Source organism: Amaranthus tricolor, chromosome 4, assembly GCF_026212465.1.
Source record: "Amaranthus tricolor cultivar Red isolate AtriRed21 chromosome 4, ASM2621246v1, whole genome shotgun sequence".
NCBI classification, from domain to species: Eukaryota; Viridiplantae; Streptophyta; class Magnoliopsida; order Caryophyllales; family Amaranthaceae; genus Amaranthus; species Amaranthus tricolor.
Genome location: NC_080050.1, coordinates 4,708,465 through 4,735,472, shown reverse-complemented (window position 1 = coordinate 4,735,472; position 27,008 = coordinate 4,708,465). Strand labels below are relative to the sequence as shown.

Genomic DNA, 27,008 nt, shown 5'->3' with positions numbered 1-27,008 from the left:
ATCCCATTAGGGTCTCAAGTCGGGCTCAGTTTTGATCAGAGTTAACTCTAACGACCCATTTGGTTAGTGATACTAAATGGTGGTATTGAGAATGATTTATAGTGTAAAATTTCATCAAAAGTTTTATATCATTCCCATGGTAATGAAACTTTGATCACAAAAAAGTTTTTTTGTTTACAAATTTTCATTACCACCTAATACCACCTCTCCCAATGGTAATACATTGGAATGAATTTTATGAAGAAATTGAGATGATTAAAGTTCAACAAGCATGACCATCAAGTTAACCAAGAGATTTTTCAACCAAAATTACACTAATTTTACATTTTCATTGTCACCGTTTATTATCACCTACCAAACGGGCCGTAAGAGATTTGACCAAATCAAGCTTGAGGAGCCCGTGAGTTGTCTCATTGAAATTCTATAGTTGTGTTATTCCTGAGATAGAAATTTTGTGCAGTTCATTGCTAGCACAAAATATGTTTAAAACATCAGGCTTACATATCAACTCACAACTAATTGTTCAATTATTTCAATATGCATCTGCAAACTGGGAAATAACTCTGAAAAATAAGTATTCTCATAGACTTTGAGCTTTCCATTGCTCTTGTGCCCTTCACAAGCAAGTATTTGTCGAAATTTATCCTTCTCTTCACGTATCCAAGGTCGCCTTATGTCACTCCACTGCCTTGGAGTCCCATGAAGCACAAAACGGATGTATTTATCTCTCTCGATAAGTTGCTTGGCTATTCTCTCGATGACAGCACCATCAGTGAGATACGCACCCGGAGAATTCAAACCAACATCGACATAATGGAATTCGGTAATGCTATCCAGGAAGCTCTCTCTCGAGAATGGTACGATCTGGTTTTCTGTAGTTCCCGGGAAGCTCGTAGGTTTGGGTAGGTCCTCTGTGCATTTGATGTCCGAGTAGCCAAGCTCGGTCACTAGCTGATTAAGCACTACACCACCCTTGCTAAAACCGAGAATAATTGTTCTGGGAATACAAGAGGAAGCATGCTGTTTCGAAAGCTGGCCTTCTTCACGAGTGATGTGCTTTTCCCTCTGCAGACAATTTTCGTCGAGAAAATAAGTTAAGTTTTGGTAACAGAGCAGCATCACTAAGATTGTAAATGAACTAGCTAAGCCTAAAAATTAGAATGCCTTAGGGATTTGCAGCAAGCTAAAGTTTAATGATCTCATTAAATCATGATATTCAAGAATTTCTAGACAGTTGCAATGGTACGATCACAGGTACTGATTCAGATCATTGGATCGGGTCTCATTTCAAGTGTTAGAATTTGATCATTTCAGGTCTAGTTGCATACACAACTGACATGGTATATAGGATTTTATTTTTATTCTCGAACCATTTTCGAGTCAGGTTTGATTCTCTTCTGGTAGGTTCAATTTCGCCCCAGTTACGTACATACATACCAATCCATTAACAGTTTATTTAGTTCTATGGAGTGAATAATACAAAGTGGTCACGAGTTATAATTCTTCATGTGTATTGTGAACAGCATATCTAACATGAACTAACTGATCCTCATAGCTAAATTCTTTAGGTAATCTGTGAAAGACCATGATGCGTGAATAACATGCCGATAAATCGGTTAAGCATTATTCTACTGAAGTAAAATGAACAACAAAAAACCAGAGATAAAATACACAGTATGACCAGTTTTTGAAGTGCTAGAAACGCTCCCATAGTTCTGACTTTACGATCCTCATAGCTATAAATCTCGTTATGATGGGTTTTTGGACTAACATTCAATTCCAAACATCCAATGATGCTAAACAAAGAGTCTACCTTAGCCAAGCTAAACAGGCGACATTATGATTTCAAGGTCACATTGTAAGTTATTGTAAAATCGCAATCTCGAATCAGTCTTACAAGTCAGAAATTGGTCAAACTAAAATTCATCGAACACCTCAACTAAGGGACCAAAAGTGCAAAATTATAAGAGGAATTGGGGTGGTACAACCAAGAATATTTTTCAGAGATCTAATCATTATGTAGCCTACAGGGATATTTTGCTCAATACCTGCAGGATGGTTAACCCTGCAGAACGATAGCAATGGAAATGATGACGTGGCCGGAGACAACTGCAGTTATGCCAGAAAATCTGTCAACACTTGTATAAGGCAAGGCACCACACCTACCTCGTACCCTACCCATGTAGGTGTACTAAAAGACATATAGTAGGGACCATGGTGTAAGGATCAGCAAATCACCAAACGCCACATAGGCCTACAAAATATTCTATTTCTGTCTCCACTGATCCCGAGAAAGATTCCATTTAAGGTAAAAGCCTAAACTGCCATTAGGGTTTTGGGGATCTCTCCTAAGGCCCATCACTATAAATATACGATGCCATGTATCGCCAAAGGCAAGGACAACTTTTTACAGTGAAACCCAAGTATTATTCTCTCACGAAAGGACAGCTCACATTCCTTACAAGCTTTATCAACAATCTTTTCACAACCTTTACTGACTTAATCATTGGAGGAGGACCCCCGGAGGACCCTTCTCCAACCCTCGTTTGTTACCTTGTGCAGCAATACAAAGTGAAACGACCGGAAAAGCAACTCAGACCTCCCCAGAAGTTCATATCCATTGTGAACTTTAAAAGGCATTCTCTTCAACTTTGCTGAGAGTGTTGATTGTTCTCTCCTCAGCCGGAAAAATTTGGTGCTAGAAGGAGGGCTTAGAGTTCTTTCTAGCTACGTTTCACCTAATTTCCAAACAAACCACAAACTTTACCCAAAAATGAACAACCCAAAACAAACCCTAAGAAATGTATATTCGGAATCAGATATGGAAAGTTCTTGGGATTCATGATGTCACATAGAGGCATAGACGCGAACCCAGCCAAAGTACAAGTTGTCCTGGATTTAGCAGAACCGAAGTCTAAGAAAGATGTGATGAGACTCACCGGGAGAATGGCAGCTCTCTCCAGATTCATAGCTTAATCAGCTGAGAAATCTTTGCCCTTTTTCAAAGTGCTCAGAAGGAATAAGAACTTCTTTCGGGAAGATGTGCAGAAGAAAGCTTTCCAGGAACTGAAAAATCATCTTCATGGCCTGCCTACCCTGGCAAGGCCTGTTATAGGCGAGACGTTGTACTCGTATACTGCTGCCAGCCAAACAACCGTAAGCACAGCACTAGTCAGAGAGGAAGGAAATGTACAACAACTGATATATTTTGTAAGCAAGATCCTGCTAGATGCTGAAACCCGATATTCCCTAATCGAAAAAACAACCTATGCTGTTGTGGTGGCTGTGAGGAAACTCAAGCCTTACTTTGATGCCCACCAAGTGATCGTGCTAACTGATCTACCACTGGAAAAATCTCTTGACAAGATAGAGAGGTCAGGGAGATTGGCCAAATGGGCTATTAAATTGAATGGATACAAGATAAAGTATCAGGCAAGGACTGCTATCAAAGGACAAGCCTTAGCAGATATATTTGCAGAGTGCACCAACAGCCCCGAATTGAGAAAAGATGCTCCAATTTGGTAGCTGCTCACAGATGGTTCTTCAAGAAATGTAGGGGCTGGGGCTGGAGTTGTTCTGATCTCTCCAGAAGGAAAAACCATAGAATACGCTCTAAAATTTTAATTTAGAGCTACAAATAACGAAGCTGAGTATGAAGCAGCAATTGCAAGCCTGCAACTCTGTAGAGCTCTAGAAGCCAAACATGTCAGGTTAAGAATGGATTCCAAGTTGGTAGTTAATCAGATCCTGGGAGAATACAAAGCCAGAGAGCCTTCAATGCAGAAATACTTGGCGAAAATCAAAAGCCTAATTGCACTCTTTGAAGGCTTTGAGGTGGAAAGACTCCCCAGGTCACAAAATGAGCAGGCTGATGCGCTTTCTAAATTAGGAAGTGCTAGTCAGCACGAAATGAAGAGATCTGTTCTTGTAGAGGTGAAACCCCAAAGCGCAATTGATAAAGATGCCACTTCGGTCTTTGCCCTCACAGACATAATCTTCCCTCATGGATGGAAGAGATGTTGAGATACAAGGAAGAGGGCGCGCTGCCTGAAGATCCCACCAAGGCCAAAAAGATAAAAACCTGGCAACACAGTCACAATCATCAATAATGAGCTGTATAAAGTAGCCAAGAGTGGTCCCTTGCTGAAATGTGTTACCCCTGAAGAGGCAGAATACATCATGAGGGAGATTCATGAAGGAGTCTGCGGTTACCACCAGGGTGCAAGATCTCTGGCCCACAGAGCTTTCAGCGCGAGGTACTATTGGCCAAACACCCTTTCAGATGGAAAAAAAGTGGTGGAGAAATGTGAAAAATGCCAAAAATTTGGCCCTAGCATCAACACACCTTCCAATGAGCTGAAATTCATCCATAACCCAATTCCTTTTGCTCTATGAGGCCTAGACCTCTTGGGGCCATTTCCTGTGGCTCCAGGAGGGGTTAGGTCCCTCATAGTAGGTGTGGATTATTTTACTAAGTGGGTGGAGGCAGGAACCTCTGGCTATGATCACTTCCAGAAAAGTTGAGAAATTCATATGGCAGCACATCATCACCAGATTTGGATTACCTATTGTCCTGACAATGGATAATGGAAAACAGTTTGACTGTGGCCCCTTAAGAGAATATCTCAGTGACTTCAAGATCAATGTTGCGTACTCATCAGTCTGCACTCCCCAATGCAATGGCCAAGCAGAAGCAACTAACAAGCAGATCCTGAATGGGTTAAAGAAAAAGCTCGATGAAGCAAAGGGTAGGTGGTCTGAAGTCCTGTACGATGTACTATGGTCGCTTAGAACTACTCCCAAAGAGGCAACAAGACAGACCCCTTTTAGACTGGTATATGGAACAGAGGCCCTACTTCCTGTGGAACTTGTTGAGAAGGTACGAGAGGTAGCTGCTCTGAAAAATGGAAGCTTACTAAAACAGGGTGGCCAGGCTCTACAACAGGAAAGTTAGAGAGAGAACCTTTCAAGTTGGAGATCTGGTCCTGAGATATGCCCAAGCTGCCCAGATTCGAGACCATGGAAATCTTTCTGAAACATGGGAAGGTCCCTACGTTGTAACTCAAGTCTTAGGTCATGGGGCTTATAAGCTGAAAAAGCCTAGACAAGAAGAATTCAGGCACAATTGGAAATCTAAGGTCTTAAAGAAATACTATGTGTAACTCTATTGTAATCTAGATTTTCTTCTTGTAATGAATGTAACCTTTCAATGAATCAAACTGATTTCCAACATGTTTAATATTACTGAAAATACTAGTACAACCTGCGGATCCATTCTAACCCTGAGAATCTAAGGATAAAAGTCAAGGATGTTGTTCAACAGGAGATCCGAGTTAATGAAACCTATTACCTTAACCTTGAAAACAAAAGCTTTTCAGGTAAGAAAGATGCTAAGGTCCTGATTGTCATCAGACCAGTTCAACGCCTAAAGTTCAAAGTAATTCTGGCTCATTTTTCTTGGGACAAACACATAACAGGAAAGCTACTTAATGCCCTGATAAGATAGTTCCTTGTCCCAAACAGGTTTTCGCCATCCTTGGGTCAAGCATCTCTACAGGAAAGTTATTCTAAGTATCCTGAAGAGAATGTCTTAGAATCCAAACAGTAAAGGCTAATAATCCTTAGGTCAACACCCTTCAGGACAAATCTGTTACACCCTGAAGAGGCTGTTCCAGATCCCAAACAGATAAAAAACAATTTCGAACACCTTACATTTCTAAAATAACTAATCATTTTACAAATCAAATGAAATAGAGAATCAAACACTAGTCCAACCTGCTTAGATTACAACTCTATAAATTCCAGTTAACATACCAAGGTTATACTTCCAGAAGGAGACAGTAAGTATGAACAACTACAAAACTAGCTCATACCCTTTAGCCTAAGCTAAAGCACATGAGCTAGAGGGCATACATTGGCATCAGAATAGTACTGCCTACAAGAATACAGCAACATAAACAAAAGAATAAAGACTTGAAAGACAGTATGGAGACCAAAAATCTAAAGTTCCCATTTACATTTCTTCAAAAATTACAGTATACAAATTTACAAGAGGCAGATACATAATAGCCAGACAAAAAATTAATATCTACAATAGAAAATACAGCAAAGGAGAAGCTAAAACGCTGAAGCAGCAGGAAGCTCGTCATTTAGAAGGAGGAGCAGAGGCAGGACTTGAAGAGGCCGACTTCTAAGACGGGAACTCTTCTCCTAGGGTTTGAAGAAGAGGGTCACTTTTTCTGAGCTGATTTACTTTACACTCAATCTTGGGGGCCTGGAGATGTCGCCTTACTGCACTCCAGTCAAAGTCAGGGTATGAATGAAATAGGCAGTTAGCATCATGACCCTGGCTTTGACAACAACATCTTTCTGGTAGTAGGAGGCAACTTTAGCAATCTGCTCCTTATGATTTTTATGTGCAAGCTCAAGAGCAGATCGAGCTGTAGAAAGTTCCTCCCTGGCACCATCCATCCCAGAAAGACGCAGCTGATACCCCTTACATTGCTCCTGGAGTTCAGCAACCCTCATCTCAGCATGATCAACTCTAGCAAGAGCATCCTTGAAAACTTAAGTGGAAGCACGGACACATGCGGGGAATGTTGAAAAAGTCCCCCCCCCCCCCCCCCCCCCCACAAGAGGAGGAGGTCCAATGGCTTTAACTAAGTCCTGCACAGCCTTGAGTTGGTACTGGAGCTGATCTTTGAGTCCAGCAATGGTTTTATCCTTGGCTGCAAGCTCCGACTCCAGAATGACATTTTAGCTCATCAACCTCCTTGGCCTTGGCAGACAGAAAAGGCGAGGACTCTTGTAGTTGTCTCTTCAGAGCCACAAGTTGAGACTCTGCAGTAGCTTGGTCCCACCTTTGAGTGGACAGGTCGTTTGTGAGACGCTGCACCTCTACCCTGACACCCTCCAACTCTGCCTCATTCCTCTCCCTCTGCTAACTCGCCTCCAGCCTGATTTGGGAGCAGGTCGCTTCAAAATGGCAGCATCTGCTCACCTGCTGCTCTTTTTCTTTAAGAGCCTCTTCTAAGAGAGCAGCACGCACAACCTCCAACTCAGCGCTAAGCTTAGCCTAAGCTTTATCCTTAGCAGCATTTTCAGCGCCCAGCTTCGCAAGAGCTTCGTCCTTGGCAGCAGCCTGAACCTCAAGATCTTTGACCTTCTGTGTAAGCTCAGGAGGGGCTACTGCCTCAGAAAGCTTCTTTTTCAGCTCCTTAGCCTCCTCAACTAAGGGAAACCTGGACTTTAAGGTATTGGGTTTCCCTAAGCTGGAGGGCAACCTGAGTCCGAAGGTTCCTGACCCTGGACTCATTGAGCTTCCTAAGTAGGCGCAACCGTTCAGCGTGAACGGCTGTGGCTACTCAGAAGAGTCTGTAGGACAGAACACACTTAAGTCAGGAACAAATATCAAAACAAAGGGAATGTAAATTGGCAAAAGATAAAAAAGATACCTGTTTAATAGCATTTTCAATCTGACTTAGAGAGAGGGCCATCGTCACCTCCTCTCCTTCAGTCACCAGGAGCCCAATGGGCTCATAAGCCTCCTCTTCAGAAGGATTGGACCTCAAGAGGGAGGCAACTTCCTCATCAGTGACAGGCTTGGCCACTGACGAAGTGCCTGTATCCCGCCTCGAGTCCAAATACATCCTCACTGAGAAAAGAGAAAATCAACATAAGAAAAGTGACCATTCACAGAGAAGTATTCTTTAATTAAAGCCAAGTCACATACCAAAGCGAAGAGGAGAAGGAAGCGAAGGAGGCCTCTGGTACGCCACAGTCGGAGCCTTACCCTTACCCCTTCGACGGGTAGTCCTAGCTGGAACAGGGGCAGGAGTGTCAGCAGTGACCTGCGTCGCAGGGACCTCAAGTGAGGTTACCACAACTTCAGGAATGGCAGCTTCAGTAGCCATATCATCCACTGTGGCTTCCCCTAACTCAACGACTGGCTCAGCTACTACAATAGGAACTGTGCAACCACACAAAGAAAAGAGATTCAATCCTGAAAACATCAGGAAAAAAAAAGGTAGACATAAGTCTTACACACGTTTTACGAGCCTGCAGTAGCCAAGTCAGGATAGAGGAACCCTTCAGCAATCGTCGTCTGATACGTCGACGAAAGAATCGAAGTTGGTGAACTCGTGGTCAAGGAAGATGCACTTCCCTGAATCAAAGACCTCGACAGAAAGGACCCCACCTCCGGTCTTAACCTCAGATGCTACCTCCAGGGGAGCCGATTCCTCGACCGATAGGGGAACTGAGTCAACCGGGGCCTCGGCTGCACCTATTGTAGCTTCCGTCACCCCTATGAAAGAAAGGATAGTAAGGAAGAAGCCAATTTCCTACTTAATCGAGGAAAAGAATCAAAAGGTATTACGAACAGATAAAGTAAGCCTGCAAAACCCTGTTACCTGAAGAGGCAGGATCAGAAACAGCAGTTGATGAGTGGTCACGCCTTCGCTTGACCCGATGCTCCTGAGAGGGATCGACAGAAAGGGGAGGCGCAACCACAGAAGCACGAGGATTCTCCCTCTGTTTCCTCTTCTTCCTCACCCCCGCCAAGGGCAAGCCCTCAAAAAGGAGCCACCTCCCTGGATACAGGGGCTGTGGATGGAAGAGCCCCAAAAGAAGACACCCTCTGACCCTCCCTAGGCGGAGGAGGAGGAAGAGCTGAAACCGCCGGAGCAGGATACCTCAACCCTTCTCTCTTTGGTTTCGTTAGAAACTCCTAAGAGAAAAGGTTGAAGTCAGGATGCACCCAAGCAGGCACATCGTTGAATTTACTCTGGAAGTGGGGGACCCTACTCACTCCGCAGAGCTGACGGTGCTTAACAGGGGGCACCACCTGATCAATATCAAAGGAGGCAACCGCCCTGTATCCCATCAGAGGGTCTTGGTAATAGTCATCAGCAAGACGCTGATGGAAGTCAGCCACGGTCACTTGGGCTGGGGCCTTAGAAATCTGGTCCCAGAGCTGGTAGTCATTGGATAACCTCCTCTTCCCATCCCCAGGACACTCTGGAGGACCCGGCCTGAAGAAGTCCCCAGAAGGGGTTATACCCAAGTTGGTATAATGAACCTGACCCCCGAATTCTGCCAGAAAATAACATGCAAGAAGAATGAGCGAAGATCAAAAAACATTAGAAACACACTCAAGCAGAGTTAGTCATGATTACCAGAGGTCAGGAAGGTTGACATCCCCACCAGGTACAAAGCTAGCTCCCTACGTAGCACGACCTCGTGGCAGAGCCACTTGTGGTCGTACTCCAGCCTAGTGAACTCGTTTGTCCACCTCTGAAAGTGGAGAAAGGCGTACCTCTCCAAGCGAGTCAGTTTCTTGACTTCATCCATTATTAGAGGAGGATGAAGTACAGGAGTAGTCCAGTAGACGGAAGGTTGTAGCGGTAGGGATGGTCCGTTGTAGGAGGGACCCTCACCCACACCGTCCTGTCGAATTAATACTTCAAGTCGGACAAATCAGGGACGACCACCGTCACCTCGTTCACTACCTTTGCCGAGTAGTAAGGCTTGTTACCCCCCTGCTCAATCTTGAACACAGATCGAAACAGATCCAGGGTCAAAGGATAACCCATAAACTCACAATGCCAGATGAAAGAAATAATTTTCCTCACAGCTTGAGGCATCAGCTGGTTCAAAGACAACTGGTAAAAACAAAAAACCTTATGTAGAAACCAATGCATGGGGAAGCGTAACCCAAAGACGAAATGATACAAGTTTATGGGAATGTAAACGTCAGTAGACGAAGAGGTGGTAACAATAAATTGGTGAGCCTGCATGCCAGGTTCTCTTAAACGACACTAGTACCCTTGTTCACGGGATAAACGAAATCTATCCTCTATAACAAACTGTAAACGCCCCTCCACCATGATATCCAAAACCTTCTCAAAAAGAGTAGATTGAAGCAACTTACCCTCAGACTCGTCTACATCCGAAATGTTAAAAGTCATTGAGGCCTCAGCAGAAAGATCCAAAGAAGCTGAAGCCGGGAAAGCATCGTCCCAATATAGATGCTCCCATTCAGCATGTACCCAACCGGGAGGAGCCCTATCTGGGAGCCCAACCCTATTCGCCAAAGGAAACGGGTGACGATCTTGGTTGTCCGATTTGTTCAAATGAAAGTCAAATGTTAGGTCAGTATCAGTAGTCATTTTCCTCCTACCCATATTTTCAAGAAAAAGCAAAGACAAAGAGAGTCAACTAAGCAATACGATCAGAGAGCATCATAGAGATGGCAAAATCGCAAACAACAGAAATTCAAAGAGTTTACTTGAAGAAGAAAGAGAAGTTTAAGAGTCGAGAAAGTTTTTGAAGTGGAAAACCAAGGGGTATTTATAGATTTCTCAATAAATGCATCAACCATAACTATTGAGAAAATGAACGGCCATAATTAAAAGAAATTTGAAATTGTTGAAGTAAAGAAAAGCAAATGGGCGGGAAAATGAAACAGTACAGCGCAAGTAGCACCACACGTCCATACAGGATTTAATTTGCAGAAAATCAAGAAAAATCCACCAAACGCGTGTCGAAACGTCCCCAACAAGCTTAAAATTTTGTCACAAGTTAAATTACGAAAAGGGGCAACATTAAATGCTGTCACATCTATACCCCCATTTCCCAAGATAAATATTACCAAAGCCAAGCAACCTAAAAATTCATCAAGCCATGACATAACGATCATATGGAGCTGCAAATATCGTCCTGAAAAACAACACCCTGCAAATACTGTCCTGAAACACGACACCCTGCAAATATCATCCTGAAATACAACACCCTGAAACCACAAGCCAAGAGAACAGAAATATATGAAGAACCCACCCTGAAGATACAAACCTGACACAAATGCGAGCATGTGTAGTCCATGTCCTTTAGCATGTCTGTTAAATAACATGGACTAGAGGGCATGTATAGGGATAGGGCCATCACACAAGTAAAGAAATGTAAATTTTCTTTCCAAAAACCCGCAGAAATAGGCACCCCAACTCTGAAGAGCACTCTAAGAGGAGCATAAACCAGAATCAGACCTGTTGACTCCTTCTGTCATGACTCAACAGCCCTGAGGGGCAAATTGTATGTGCTGGAACATGACCCTTAGTCCTAAGACCCTGAAAGAGGAGAAACCCCAATCACCACCATGAACGAAGGACAGGACGAAGCAACCAAGACCCCTTTCAGAGGTCCTGGCTCCCTGAGAAGGACGACTTAGCTCCCTGGAGGACTAAAATTACTCCTCAGCTAAGATTTAGGACAACAAGACTTATAGAAGCAACAGGGTCATATCAAAAGGGCCCTAACAGAGAAACAAGAATATAAATACCTGCAGGATGGTTAACCCTGCAGAACGATAGTAATGGAAATGATGACGTGGCAGGAGACAACTGCAGTTATGCTCAGAAAAGCTGTCAACACTTGTGTAAGGCAAGGCACCACACCTACCTCGTACCCTACCCATGTAGGTGTACTAAAAGACAGATAGTAGGGACCATGGTGTAAGGATCAGCAAATCATCAAACGCCACATAGGCCTATAAAATATTCCATTTCTGTCTCCACTGATCCCGAGAAAGATTCCATTTAAGGTAAAAGCCTAAACTGCCATTAGGGTTTTGGGGATCTCTCCTAAGGCCCACTACTATAAATATACGATGCCATGCATCGCCAAAAGTAAGGACAACTTTTTACACTGAAACCCAAGCATTATTCTCTCACGAAAAGACAGCTCACATTCCTTACAAGCTCTATCAGCAATCTTTTCAGCACCTTTACTAACTTAATCATCGGAGAAGGACCCCCGGAGGACCCTTCTCCCGCCCTCGTTTGTTACCTTGAGCAGGAATACAAAGTGAAACGACCGGAAAAGCAACTCAGACCTCCCCAAAAGTTCATATCCATTGTGAACCTTAAAAGACATTCTCTTCAACTTTGCTGAGAGTGTTGATTGTTCTCTCCTCAGCCGGAACAGAACATATTGATATACCCATACACACACTTCTATTTTGGCATACCTATGGCACATACTTATGTAAGAAAGGTCTAAGATGAAACAACAATGCCAAAGCCTTGGTGTCTTAAGATGAACGAAAAGAAAAGAGAAAGCACGTTACGAAAGACATATCTTCCAATTAAAGGATTAAAGTTGGATGTCCCATGCGATAATCCCCTTATGTAATCTACAAATTGACAATATGAGAACCTTGAAAAGTTGTATACACTTCCTGCAGTTTCACCAGAGCTATTTTAAAGCACTGGCAGGAAAACTAAAATAAATTGCAGTAAATTTCTAGGTACATGGAAACTTTCGAAATGTGAATATAATTTGCACCTTCTAATCCACCAAGTGTCAACTATTTTCATTTATACTTCTATAAAAATTTACTGTCCACAAGTAAACCCCAGTCCAGAAAAGAATTTTCATTTTAGATGAATACCCCCACAAGAGAAGCCTTGAGTACCAGTTCAAGTGTCGCTTTGTGACTTAAGGTCATGGGTTCGAGTATTGAAACCAACCTCATGCAGAAATGCATGGTAACCTATGGTGGGAACCATCCCCGGACCCTTGTAGGGACGCGTTGTGAACCAGGCTTCCCATGTAGGATGAATACTCTCACCCCAAAATCCTAGAGGTGTCTAATTATCTACGCAAAAAACCCAGTCAATGCTGCTCATCAAAACAAAATTCAGCTTATTTAGTATAGGTTCAGGCGAAATTGTGAGAGTCCTAAAATTTCAGCACTGACATTAATGTTTCTGGATTTTTCATCCCTGCTTCATTAAACACAATGTCAACTGACCCACAGCACATTTCCGTTATGCTTCATCACTAGTTACGCAAGTAAGTACAACAAACACAACCAGCTGACAAAGGTAAGGAAATGATATACCAGCCTTCAACTGTTTTCTGAGGAACTTAACTCCATGGCTTAAAAATCTCTTAAATACTGAAAGCGCTACTAAAGCATTATACTGCTTAGATCTCTCAAATTTGAACCCCAATACCCGTAAAGCAATTATCGCAAACTAAGAAGAATTTAAAAGGTTGTCTAAATTTATTAGTTCTTTGAAAGGGTGTTGTATTTTCATCATAGTATTGCAATTTACAATCAAAAGTGGGGGAAATATTGTTTAACAAACAGAACATACCTCTTCAAGGAAATTCGATAAAAGGGTAACGACTGATGTGGATGCTGGAAATCCATTGTAATTATAGCGTTGTGGCTCCCCCCACTGATTAAGAGACTGAATAAATTCATTGTACACGGCAAAAGGGCCATTGAAAGTTGAGGCCTCAATCACCCATGCATTTACAGAAGCTCCGAATTTTGACACAAGAATCTCGGCTATATTTTGTATATTGGACAGCCTCTCGATCACTGGGTTTCCTGTCCCTTCAACTCGATCTCCAATGAAGAATATAACATTTGCTGTAGGCACCTGCATACCATATAAAAAAATTTATAGAAAAATTAGAACACGCATGGATAAGAGAAAGTATACAGGCACTTCCATTTTCAGCATTGTGTCATTCACCCAAAGTTACAATCTCTCAATGCGGGACACCAGTTTTCTATAATAGTGTGTATACATATTGCTATATTTCTGGTAAGATAACTTACAAGAAGTGCTTTTGACGGTGAAATACAGAGGGATGCGGCAATTTTACAGTTTGCAATGCCCTTTGGGAACAGAGGAACCTTCAAGATACCAGTCCAATGATCCATGAAGATCCACTAAGCGAGAGCTATTTCATTAAAGCCAGAAAGAAGATTGCAAGGACTAACAAAGTTCCTGCTGAAGACCAGACACTTGATTAAAAACCAGAAGCAGTGTATCTCAGGCAATTACTATTTCCCATAGAAGTAGCGGTCATTTCAAATCTAAAGCAATTTAGGGACTCAAATCTCTTAATAGGAAAAACAACCATGAGTGAAACTTAATAATTTTCTCCGCTTAATAATTTCAAAAGAAGTGGTTTTTTGTAGCTATACAACAAAAAGCTTCATGTATACTAAACAAGTGCAACTAATCCATTGGATTTGATTAGGAGAACCTCATCATACAGGAGACAGATTATGATGATTAATTTATTGGGTACTTGTGACTTAAAAGGAAAAATCAACGGACATATTGAAACAAAAAATAATAGTCATTGTTTGATAAAGGAAGCTTTTTCTAGTTTCCTCTCATCACTTTGTTGGATGGAGAGGCTTTTTCTAGTTATCTGTCATATCAAATAGCATATCATATAGGTGTGAATGATAGATTCTAATGAATACTAAATGACAAACCTTAAGTGGTAAAAGCACACCTGGGAGCGCAGAAGGTGCTAGAAAATGTTTCTTCATAAGTCTAGGTGAGACTCAAAGGGAGGTGCAACAAGAGGTGGGTTAATGTTGTGAGACCTACCCCCCTCCCGCCTTGTCTCATATTCAGTCTGAACAAGTTCTGCCATAGTTGATGGTTCAACTTAGACCAATTTCATGTATGTGGTCATACATTTATAGATGAAGTCAATTGCCTTAATAGTTTTTTCTCTTTGTTGCCTCTCCTCCATGGCTCCATCTTTCCATCAGTTTACCACTATGATCTCTATGAGCTACCACTAAAGCGATTCAACCTTTTTATCCTCTATATAGAAAATCTTTCTAGTAGAATTGCATCTACAGTGAGCAAGTGATATAGTCTTTTAGTATTATGGTGTGCCTAGCACGTAAGTTGTTAGTTAATTGCTAGTTAGTTAGTTAAATCAGTGTTGTTTGTTAATCAGTCATAGCATAAGTAGGCTGATTATCTCATTGTAATTGATCATCACAATAATAGTGTTATTCTCTTCTTAAGTCTTTTCTCTAAATTCATTCTCTCTCTCCTCCTCTCATCTTTGTTCTGATCTCAGGGCTCAGCGAGCCTCATTTGGGTTTCTCAGACATTTTTCCCCTCTCCCTTCTAGACCATACAGGCTACCCCTGTATCAACAAGCCCTTTAGAAACTCTTCCCCAAGCTAGAGAGACCAAGTTCAATTTCTCATCTCGTGTTCGTTAATGGCCTTCTCTTTGGAAAAGCAAACAATGAAACAGTTAACTCCATTCTAAATCATTCTCTGAGAATTCAAAAAAGAATCTAACCTTCTTTTAATATTCAAAATTAAAGCTTATGCTTCTCAAGAAATTGTTCCTCTTCATCTTAGTAGATTGCAAATTCACTAGGAATCCAAGTAATCAGATACTAAGGATCTTACCTGGGGGCTAAGGTTCCCCTATCAACCAATAGACCTTCCTTAAAAGCTGTCCAACCCTTAATTCAAAAGGTAAAAATTAGAATACCTGCTTGTAAACAAAGCTCCTCTCAAAAGTGGGATGCTTTGTCCAAATCACCGCCTATGTTAATTCCATCTCTTCGTACTCATCTAATTGCATAAGTTTTCCAAAATTCATCTCCATCAAGATGAATCAAATTGTTAGAGACTTATTTTGGGGTTCATCTAATTGCTAGGGAAACAAAGTGTTTCCAAACACGGTGGGGGAATTGGAATCAAATCAAATGTTATTGCATGCTATGTTTCTCCAATCAAGCTAGCCACACTATAGTATATCCCTAGCATCTAAAATTCACGGTCATGGTCTAGGTGTAAAAATACGATAGCAGTTGCGATCGCGGTAATGGAACGGTGATGTTGTAACAAGCGTGAAGAGGTTATCGTCACGCCTAAATCGAAACCATAAGATATCCCTTGATACACCCAAAAACACGCGTTTTTTACACCTTTACAACACGAGAAATATTAGTTTGTTTTATTTAAAAATCTTTACAACACAATTGATGCATTGTGATGCGACTCTGTTTTTACACTATGGGTACGGTTGCTGTAATGAAACAGTGATGCGGTAATGGGATGGATGTGATTATCATACCACCATATAAGGGTCAAAATCATGAGAATCCTTTACGCGATATGTTTACACCTTGATAGTGCAGTAATGTTACATACTTACATCAACAAATTTGAAAACCTTTACAACATAAACGATACAATATGACGCGTCCTTATTTTTGCACTATTATCTAAATTCTTTCCTGTAAAGTAAATAGAAAAGATCTCACTCTAAAACCATTCAAAAATGGCTCACAACTTCACATGTGGAAAACTATAGGAAGAATTCGAAATCATTTTGAAACCAAAATTTCTTGGAACTTCAACTTATCTTCCAAACTCTTTTTCATGTTTTGTCAACTGGGACCCAATGCGGGTCCATTTTGCCCTTCATCTAAGGCTCTGTTGTGTCGTTAGAGGAAAGGATTAATTTGTCAATTCCTTTAATTTAATGACTGAAATCTTTCTTTCTCCTTCTCCACGCCTCTCTTTTATAATATTCTTGTTGCTAAATCAAATCCATTTGTCATCTTTCAAAAGGGAAGTTTTTCAACTCCCAAGCCATCTATTTGTCTATCCACTCTTCAAATCACATTTGCCTCAATTCTGCCTACCCTAGGAATAAATTTGGAAGGTGTCGCGCCTACCTATGATGTCCATCTTTCTAGGGAAATTGCTAAGAAATCCCTCCGAACCAAAACTAATCTCTAGTTCTGCTTCATATCTCAAAATCTTGACCGTCCTCAGATGAGACAATACTCTACTATCACACTTACAATCAAAAGAAATTTGGTTACTTGTTTTGACTCCTACAAGCCAAAATGGTTAATTGGCTATTAGAGAAACTTCCATCCTCTTCTAAATGTAGATCATCCCTTCGAGTTGTTGGAGTAGTTTTGCTATTTGTCACTTATAGACTAGGACGAATAAAAAAATCAATGATATCCACCTCTAGAGGATAAAAGGTTTTACCAAGGCAACTCATTAGCCATCTCATTCTTCTTCTCTCTGCCATTAAGACATTAACCTATCCTATCCTACATCCTCTTACCCATAGCCCTCATTCTTTCATTTTCACAATCCAAGTAGATGCCTCCTAAAAATCATGAAATTCCTCATCCTTTCGTGGACCTTCTCTTAACGCTAGCATGGCTGAAATTATGGCCATTTATATTGGCCTATATATTGGCCTAACTATAAGGTTTGATGGACTTAAATGTAACCTCATATTCTAGTGACAGTTGATGATAGTTTAGTGTTATATATAAATTTTCATAGAGGTGTTTGATGAGGCAGGGCCTACATAAAGATTGTGACCCGCGCAATACAGCTTGACCTTTTATTTTTTTAAAAGGAGGCACGCTTTAAAAGGGTCAACAAATTTGTTTTATAAAGGATATATCCCAGATTAAAATAAATTCCATGATTGCAATTCCACAGTAAAAAGTGATCACGATTGACTGATTTATAATTCAAAATAGCTTATGTTCTCAAAATTTAATTGTGTTTATGTATCGAAACAAAAGGTGACAAAAAGAAGTGTGAAAAACTAGGAGCGTAAATTTCTACAATTAAATTACTGATTTGTATAAAAAGGAGTAGTTTATAAGTAAATTGTTTGAATAAAGATAACTTGAAGAATCTAGGTTAGAATAATATGCTAACAGGTTTTCATGGCAATGGTTTATCAAAAAAATATTTCAATTATACTCAAGCAAATTGACAGTAAAATATACTATCCTCAATGCAAGTTGATATAAAAAAAAATCCGTGAGTGTTTTAATTAAGGGCTATTAGATGAAATGAGTGAATATTTTCAATGCATAGTGTTATTCTGTTACTCCAACTAAAGCATAAGATATAAAACTTACTGAAATACACCATCAATACTATCAGACGAGGAAGTAAAGCTTAGTAATATAATGTTTCATAGTTTATTTTGTAAATAAACGAGGCATGTCTTGAACCGATCCAGCCCCACCCGCTAAGAAATCGCCCCAACCTGACTCAACCCATTGAGCACCTATATTTTCAATATAAGGAATTCCCATCAAGTGCAAGATGAAGGATATTCTTTGGCTTTTCATACATAACTTAAGTCTTCCTAGCTGATGCATTATGTTATAGGAATAATAGCATAATTCTGTTTTTACTGTTATTTTGTAACAGAATGCATTACTTTTTGTTGTTAGGCTGTTTGTAACTAACTCTACTATAAGTAGAGAGTCCTTTTTGCTTAAGAGACATAAGAATAATTACAATCTCTCTCTTATCTCTGAATTCTCCTCTTCTGTATCGTCTCTCTATTCTTTCCCTTATCTTCTCATTGTCTTAAATACAACATCTACTGTCCCAACTATCTGGTCTGTATCATTGGTATCAGAGCCAGCACGCTACCCACTCAATTACTCACGACAAGGAAGAAACTGGCTCCCATTACTAGAAAGCAGTCAAGCATGGAAGGAAGTGATTTAACTAAAACATCCTTGAAAGTACAATTGAAAAATATTGAACAAAGACTTCAAGAACAGATGCAGAAGATGATGAAGGGAATTAATCTGACAATTCAAGAATTAATGGATAGTCAGATGCATCAAGTGGTGCACAGCTAAGATGTCCTCAATCAAGATAATCGCAAGAATCAAGGTATGGTGCATAAACTTCATTGTCCTTCGTTTAATGGGAGTAATCCTAAGATATGGATCAAGAAATGTCGAAGATATTTTGCACTAAGTAATATCCCTGAGCAAGATAAAGTTAATATAGTATTCTTATACATGATTGGCATTGCAGAGACATAGGTATCTAGTTACATAGTTGTTAGGGAGTCTGTACCTTAGGATGAGTTTATTCTTGACTTAACAACAAGATTTAAGGATGAACAAGGAATTAGTGTAGTAGAACATTTCAATCACCTTAAACAAGTGAGCACATTGGAAGATTTCAGTAATAAGTTTGAAAACTTAAAATCTTTAATGTTGCAAGAAGGGCATGTACTTAGCAATGAATATATGTTGGAGAGTTTTATAGGAGGTTCAAAAGAAAGTGTTAAGCATTTTGTGAGAGCCTTAAACCCTTCCTCTATCAATGAAGCAATCAGAATAGAAAGATCACAAGAAGAGCATTTCAGACATTCTGTTTATAAGCTTGATAAATTTCATTAGAACCCAAATCAGCCTAAACCCTTGCAAACCTTACCATATCACTAAAATTCTAAACCCCCCTCTTTTACCCATTCCAAAGATATTTCTAAGAACCCCACAAACCCAAGCTATAACCCCTTACCAACCTAAAAAAACACCCCATTCACTCCTGCTGAAATAAGGCAACAAAAGATGGCTCAAGGCCTATGTTTCTTGTGTGATCAGAAAATATGATAAAAATCATAGATGTAGGTTCAAGGAGAACCAACTTTTCATGGTGGAGGTGGCTGGAATTGAAGAGGTGAATGAAGAAGAGGGTGAAACAGGAGAGGATTATGAAACAAAAGTGGGAGAGGTTATTGGAAATAATATATCAATCAATGCTTTGATTGGAAATCACTACTGTAATACTATGAGGGTGATTGGATCAGTAAAAAGGAAACCTATTCATATTTTCCTTGACACAGGAAGTACCCATAATTTTATGGACATGAGAATAATCAAAATCTTGGGTAAAGGAGTAGAGAAGATAGGTACCCGAGAGGTTAATGTTGCTAATGGAAACAAAATTTTATGTCAATACAGATGCAAAGAATTTTCTTGGGAAATGGATGGTGACTAATTCACAATTGATGTCCTGTTTACTTCTTTAGGAGCTTGTTACATGGTGTTAGGAGTGCGATGGTTTAGAACCTTGGGCTAGATAATGTGGGACTTTGAGCATCTCCATATAGAATTCGAATGGCAAGGAAAGATGAAGCTTTTTAAGGGTATACCCCCTTGTAGATTGAAGGTCAGGAAGAAACTACCTAGTAGCAAAATGATGCATACCTCAGCCCAACTATACTTAATTAGCATCACTGAACCAGAATGCACACCAAAAAACAAAAATCTACTTTCTTACCCTGAGCTTCAAGCCTTAAGAGACAAATATCAATCCCTTTTTTCTGAGCCTACTACCCTTCCATCCATTAGACCTGATTTTGATCATAGAATACAACTACAACCTAACACCCCTCCCATTGATATCAGACCATATACAGGGGAGGTTCTGAGCATGTCCAACATGTTCGACCGCACAGGGCCCCAAAAAATTGGGGGCCTTAATATTAAACTACATAGTATATGTTAAGTGTTTAAAGATATAAAGTTGTTAGAAAAATATTATAATTTTTAAAATTGCACTAGGTTTTTAAAGAATTTATCAATTTTTGCTCCGCTCCTGACCATATAGATACCCCCTCAAACAAAAAGACATTATTGAGTAGATACTGGATGAGATGCTATGCAAGCGTGTTATCAAACAAGCCATAGCCCCTTTGCTTCACCTCTAGTTTTGGTTGGGAAAAGAGATGGCACATAAAGGATTTGCATTGATTACAAAGAGTTGAATAAAAAAAATGTTAAGGACAAATTTCCTATACCTTTTATTGAGGAGTTAATTGATGAATTAGCAGGAGCAACAGTTTTTTCTAAGCTTGATTTAAGAGCAGGCTATCATCAATTGAGAGTTTGCCCAGAAGATGTTTTCAAAAATGCCTTTAAAACCCACGAGGGGCACTATGAGTTTTTAGTTATGCCTTTTAGCCTAACTAATGCACCCTCTTATTTTCAAAAGTGGATGAACTTTGTTTTCAAACCTTTTTTGAGAAAATATGTTCTGGTATTCTTTGATGACATTCTAATTTTTAATAAATCTTATCAGAACATTGGCGACATTTAGATGTTGTTTTTTTCTCTCATGCAACAACATCAAATGTTTGACAAGGACAACAAGTGTAGTTTTGTGCAGGACAAGGTGGAATATCTTGATCACTATATCTCTGGAGCAGGGGTACAAACTGATTCCAAGAAGGTGGGGAGTGGGAAAAATTGGCCTGTTCCTCAGATTGTTAAAGAGTTGAGGAGTTTCTTGGGACCTACAGTGTAATATAGGAGGTTTATCAGGAGATATGCTGCATTGTGTAGACCTCTGTATGATTTACTCAAAAAAGATGCTTTTTGTTGGAATGCCTCTACTCAGACTTCCTTTGAACATCTCAAGCTAGCCTTGTGTACTTCCCCAAACCTAGCCCTTCCTAATTTTTCACAATAATTTTTTGTGGAGACAAATGCTTCCCATCATTCTATTTGTGTTGTCTTGATGCAAAGTGGTCACCCTTTGGCCTACATTAGCAAGTCATTAGGGTCTAAATGGAGCAAGTTGTCTGTATGTGAAAAGGAGCTATTGGCTATTATGTATGCACTGTAGAAATGGGAACAATAACGTAGTGGCAATCATTTCCTTATGAGGACAGACCGAAAAAGTCTTAAGTGGCTTTTACAACAGAAGTTCCCTACCCCTTTTCGGCAGTTTTGGTTGTCTAAACTCATGGGGTTCCATTATGACATTGAATACAGAAGTGGGAAAACTAATGCAGCTACTGATGCCCTTTCTAGAGTCTCTGGGTCAGAGATTTTATACTTGGCTATATTCCTAGTATCCTCTACCTTACCCTTGGATAATAAGCTCTATTATCAGAAGGATAATAACTTGATCTCTATCATAGAGGAATTGCAGGATTTGACTAATTTTGCTGGCTTTCAGTTAAAAGAAGGTCTTCTAAGGAAGAAGGGAAAGATCATAGTGGGGGCTGATGCAATATTGAGACACAAGTTGATTAACTGGCAGCATAGTATCCCTTAGGGAGGACACTTTGGAAGGGACTTGACCACAAAAAGACTTTAGAACCATATCTCATGGAAAGGTATGAAAAGGGATGTTAGACAGTTTGTTAGGGAATGTACCATTTGCTAAGCTAACATATATGACTCATCACCATATCCTGGCCTTTTACAGCCTTTATCAATTCCTTCTTCTGTATGGGTTGATATTTCACTTGATTTTATTACAGGCTTTTACCAAAGTCTCATGGAAAAGAGGTGATCTTTTGTAGTGGTGGATAGATAAAGTAAATATGCCCATTTCATTTCCCTTGCCCACCCTTTTTCAACAGCCCAAGTAGCCCAAGCCTACCTTGACAATGTATTCAAACTACATGGGTGGCCTAAATCAATTTTTAGAGACAGGAATTCTATTTTCTTAAGGGCCTTTTGGAAAGCATCATTTTCTATCGTGGTACCGAGTTTCACATGTCCTCAACATATCATCCTCAGACTGATGGGCAAACAGAGGTAGTCAATAGGTGTCTTGAGACTTATTTGAGATGTATGTGTGAGGAAGATGAGAAGGATTGGACTTCATGGTGCCTTTGGCAGAATGGTGGTACAACACACATTTTCATACCTCTATACAACTTACACCTTATGAAGTAGTGTATAATCAATCTCTCCCTGTGCATCTCCCTTACTTGGCAGGTAAAGTTTGATGTTGAGGAGGATCAAAGTCTACAGAGGAGAGAAACCATGATAAATTAGATTAAGTTTCATCTCAGGAGAGCTCAGGATAGGATGACTAATCAAGCCAATAAACACATGAGTGATCGACATTTTAAAGTGGGGGATTGAGTTTGGCTTAAACTGTAACAACCCAGCTTACCGTTGACTGGGTAAATAGGGTCGTCACGGGGATTATTTCCCAAGTAACTTAAATCATATCCCAAAACCTGGGCAAAGGAATCACCAGCTCTATAACGAATCCATCACAGCTAAATCTCAAACCAAATATTTAATCTAAACATAAAGTAACCATACAACTCACTACGAGTCCATTATAATCAACATAATCAGAACTAATCAGAACTAATATACATTAAACAAATTCCTAATACAAACTATAAGCTTCCACGGCCTCAGCTCAAAAGGACATCCTTAGCACTCTCATCAACATTGCTAACCCGATTATTCCCGACCGGATCCGATCTGTAATCAGCTAAAAGATGGAAACAACAAGGAATCAGATTAAACTGAGTGAGAAGCAACAATCCAAAACAATTAAACACAACAATTCAAAACGATGGTTTAAAAGCAACATCAGTTTCCTAGATCTATGTGCGCACAGGGAGTCTAGTTGAGAGGAACATCCATAGCTCTAAGGCTATGTCACTCTCGGGTGAAGCTAGTCAATATCTCAATGACAATTCGCTTCAAAAACAGGGAGTAGGGAACCATGTTCCTCAACTCCGTCAATGACCAGCTCGCAAGCCCGATCCATTGACCATATCAATATCAGCATAATCATTCATAAACATTTATCACATTCATATAAATTTCACAAACTTTAAATAAACATTTTACAAATGGTAGCCTAGCCAGACCCCTTTTTAAGGGACTGTTACCCCGCGATTACTAGAAGGGCTCTTCGATAAAGTCGCCTCCTGAAGCATAACAAATATATAGCATCACAACAAAGTATACGGTACTACGACTAGGTTCATATAGTTTATTGCGTCTCATCCTAAGAACGCATCTTTGTTCTATCTTCTTTTCTAATATTTTTTTCCCATTTCAGAGATTTCGCAAGCTCTACTCCAATTCAAACACTTTCATATCTATCTAGACTTAAAACCAAGAAACTAAGCAAGATTAACGAACTATCCAAAGAGAAGGACTCAGCTAATTTATCCATTCAGCTGATAATTTCCACACAAACCCTAGATACTTTCAAGATCAACCAATCAATCAACATTTAACCATCACCATAATTGAAAAAGGTCAATACTACATCCAGGGACACTGAACTAATCACAACTATATCATTCAAATAATCTACTACCAAGATCCTAATCCACACTTAAATTCTCATCATCACATAACTAACTAATACACATTTCCCATAATTTCCCAATTAATAACTCAATATCTTATACCCAGCTAATAATCTCAATCAACATAACTCATTCAATTAGTTAATATAAACTCAAGATTCATCAAAATTAGAGCTTAATACATGGTAAAGGAGCACGCTAATGAAAGTATGCCAATGAAATCAATCTCATATGAATTGAACATCAACACTGAGAAAACAGTGAAAAGAAATCAAGAAGGGTTTGCCTTCTGTTTACTAATCAGCAAAGAACACCACCAAAACCAGCTACAAAATTGATATCAGTTTCTTGAATTTTCGATGCTTAAACAACAAGACCAAACTCTACTTATTTTCCCCAATTCAAAGAACCGGGTATTAGACTAGAAAAGGTTCGATTGTTATATTGCTAATTTTTAATTTAATGGAATAAATTCTACAAATATATATTGATTTTACATGTAATTTCTGATTAGAGATAGCTACGGTTCGAAAATTTGAGAAGAAAATCGGTTATTAAAGATGAGTAAAATGAAATTACACATAGAAATTAAGAGATTTAATACCTTAGTTTGTTTACACCAACAAATACAAGAAGAGGAACACCGGTAATGGTTGTAGAACCACCGTGAGAAGTGGTGTTCGTGTTTGGTGAAAGTCGCCGCCTGATTTTGCTGCACAGAGAAAAGGGAAAACGAAAAGGACCGGTTGAATCAACGAGAAGATGATGAATCTTGCTTGAAGGCACTCGAAATTTCAGAAGAAGGAGGAAGGTGGTGAAGGTGTTGATGGTGCTGCTGATTGCTCGAAGAAGAAGGAAGGGAAAGGGAAATGGGGAAAGGGAATGTCGGTTTAGGAGAAGGGGACGGGAAGGGAAATGGGAATTGGGTTTCTGATTTGGGGGTTTGGGTATATATATATATATATATATATATATATATATATATATATATATATATATATATATATATATATATATTATCTACTTAACTCAATTAATTCATGGTAATTTTCTAATTAGTTTAAAGCCCAAAATGATTTTATTTATTTTAAATTCCCGAATGTCACATAAACTACAAGCATATAGGCAGACATCAGTTCAACTTAGAAGTAATAACAAGTTGTCCCAAACGTATTTTGGTCCCTTTCAAGTATTAGCAAAAATTGGCAAAGCTGCTACCAACTCAAATTACTAGACTATGCTAAAATTCACAATACCTTTCATGTCTCCCAAGTCAAAGCTTTCCATGGGTCTCTTCCAGTGGTTGCTTATAAACCTACATGGTTTCATGGTTATGATGTCTCTACAAATCTGCAACCCTTAGCACTCTTAGACAGGCACACTATTAAGCATCAAAATAAGGTAGTGGTCTAGTTCTAAATCCAGTGGCAAGGACAGCAACCTCATCAAGCAACATGGAAAATGGCCGACTCTTTTCTCAACAAGTACCCTTAGTTTCCTATTGCTTAAGACTTGAGGACGAGTCTGTTTTCAAAGGGGGGAGTATTGTTATAGGAATAATAGCATAATTCTGTTATTCTGTAACAGAATGTATTACTTTTTGTTGTTAGGCTGTTTGTAACTAACTCTACTATAAGTAGAGAGTCCTTTTTGCTTAAGAGTAATAAGAATAATTACAATCTCTCTCTCTCTCTCTCATCTCTGAATTCTCTTCCTCTGTCTCTCCTCTCTATTCTTTCCCTAAACTTCTCATTGTCTCAAATACACCATGTACTGTCCCAATTGTCTGGTCTGTATCACATTATCCCCTAAGTCAAGAAGGTGTTGCCAAATCCCCTTTTATTCTAGCGATTCTGGATACATAGTGTCCTATGGCAATGCGATTTTCTCAATAGATAACATACACATTTATCAAGTGATTTTCTTTCGCAGCTTTTATCCCTTACCTGAGCCTCTCCTCAAATGCTTCATCGTCATTCATCTTGAGGGATAAACAAAGTGCAGGCACTTAAGATATACCTTAATATCTCATGCTATATATAACATGCAATATGCCTTCATGAAAATGGTTAATCCTTTTTTGTATTGTGTAAATAAAAAAGAGCAATTATGCGCAGTTTTGATCTTTTACACAATATTCATAAGTTTAGGAGTGTAATACATTTATGGCATGTAACACATTTATCAAGCACTTTTCTTTCACATCTATTATCCCTTTCTGAGCCCCTCCTCAAATGCTTCACCGTCACCCACCCTGAGGGTAAACAAAGTGCAGACACTTATGATATACCTTAATATCTCATGCTATTTATTTATTATGTAATATGCCTTTATTACCTAAATATGGTTTATCATGTTTTGCATTGTACAAAAAAATGTGATTTCGTGAATTTGCTGTTTTTGATTTTCTATAAATCATTCATAAATTTAGGAGTGTCCAAAAGGTGTTTGATGAAATGCCTCAACGATAGTTTACTTTGATTGCTTATTTTTAAGTTTACTTGCAAATTCACTAAGACCGAATATTATTCATTTAAGCTGCAATTTCCTTCTTTGAAATCCTGGTTAATCACTTACTCTCATCCAAAATTAAAATTAGTTGAGCTAATTTATTCATTGAACAGATATAATAATAATATCATATCAACAATATACAAATTATCTCCTCAATCATTTTATATTACTTTTTTCGTGATTTAGCCTGTAACTCCGATCAAATCAACAAATTACTCCAAAAAATTTTAATAATTATATATTTTCAGCTTAGTAATCCCATATTTCTATACCATAAACTTAAAAGGTTCTAATAGGAGTAGCAATTATTAGAATAAAATATCCAGTTCTCAAAATTCTACGATACAAGTATTCATAAGTTATAATAGAAAGGAAAATCGCGTAGGAAAAATGATGACTAACCTTAAATTGGGAGAAAGGACAATCAAAGGCTTCGTATTAGAAAATTTTAAGGAAATTTCTAAACTCAAGGAAACATGGAGAATCGCCTAATTTAACTTGATGCTTAATGCTTAGTGTATAATGCTTAATGCTTAATGCTTAATGCTTAATGCTTAATGCTTAGAGCAACTCTAGTCATGGGTTACTTTTGGGGTGAAAAAGTGTGGGTTCCACTACCTTTTTATTATGTTTCTACCCCTTTTTCTCCTCCCTCCTCCAGTCATTCTACTTATTTGTCACCCGCCTACTATTTATGATACAAGAAATATAACTTTTGATAAATAAAATAATATCTCGTGTATTTTTTGTTATTCACCAATA

The 27,008-nt window shown here is 39.2% G+C and overlaps 3 protein-coding genes and 1 long non-coding RNA gene across 11 annotated transcripts; all 4 read right to left on the bottom strand.

Moving 5' to 3' along the window:
- Positions 1-283: 283 nt before the first annotated feature.
- On the bottom strand, positions 284-15,594 carry LOC130810178 (uncharacterized). Of its 6 annotated transcripts, none has more exons than XM_057676145.1 (4): positions 14,323-15,594; positions 13,631-13,802; positions 13,158-13,448; positions 284-1,065 (listed from the first exon to the last, which is right to left on the bottom strand). In XM_057676145.1, exons 2-4 carry the CDS (start codon positions 13,733-13,735, stop codon positions 505-507), a joined length of 957 nt encoding a protein of 318 aa, XP_057532128.1. In that variant the 5' UTR covers positions 13,736-13,802; positions 14,323-15,594; the 3' UTR covers positions 284-504. The 6 variants fall into 6 exon arrangements, with proteins under 6 accessions (XP_057532128.1, XP_057532129.1, XP_057532127.1 ...); XM_057676146.1 differs by having other exon boundaries at positions 15,138-15,594; XM_057676144.1 differs by having other exon boundaries at positions 13,631-13,805; positions 15,251-15,594.
- On the bottom strand, positions 6,626-8,540 carry LOC130810180 (uncharacterized). Of its 3 annotated transcripts, none has more exons than XM_057676151.1 (4): positions 8,412-8,540; positions 8,048-8,305; positions 7,733-7,969; positions 6,626-7,654 (listed from the first exon to the last, which is right to left on the bottom strand). In XM_057676151.1, exons 3-4 carry the CDS (start codon positions 7,911-7,913, stop codon positions 7,398-7,400), a joined length of 438 nt encoding a protein of 145 aa, XP_057532134.1. In that variant the 5' UTR covers positions 7,914-7,969; positions 8,048-8,305; positions 8,412-8,540; the 3' UTR covers positions 6,626-7,397. The 3 variants fall into 3 exon arrangements, with proteins under 3 accessions (XP_057532134.1, XP_057532132.1, XP_057532133.1); XM_057676150.1 differs by having other exon boundaries at positions 6,627-7,374; positions 7,455-7,654; positions 7,733-8,305; XM_057676149.1 differs by having other exon boundaries at positions 7,733-8,305.
- Positions 8,729-9,351, bottom strand: LOC130810179 (uncharacterized). The gene is made up of 2 exons (XM_057676148.1): positions 9,177-9,351; positions 8,729-9,093 (listed from the first exon to the last, which is right to left on the bottom strand). The coding sequence occupies exons 1-2, from the start codon at positions 9,349-9,351 to the stop codon at positions 8,729-8,731; spliced, it is 540 nt and encodes a 179-aa protein (XP_057532131.1).
- Positions 15,595-22,674: 7,080 nt separating the features above from the next.
- LOC130811186 (uncharacterized) lies at positions 22,675-24,662 on the bottom strand. The gene is made up of 2 exons (XR_009041135.1): positions 24,337-24,662; positions 22,675-22,897 (listed from the first exon to the last, which is right to left on the bottom strand). It is a non-coding gene; the product is annotated as an uncharacterized LOC130811186 (long non-coding RNA).
- Between the last annotated feature and the right edge of the window lie 2,346 nt (positions 24,663-27,008).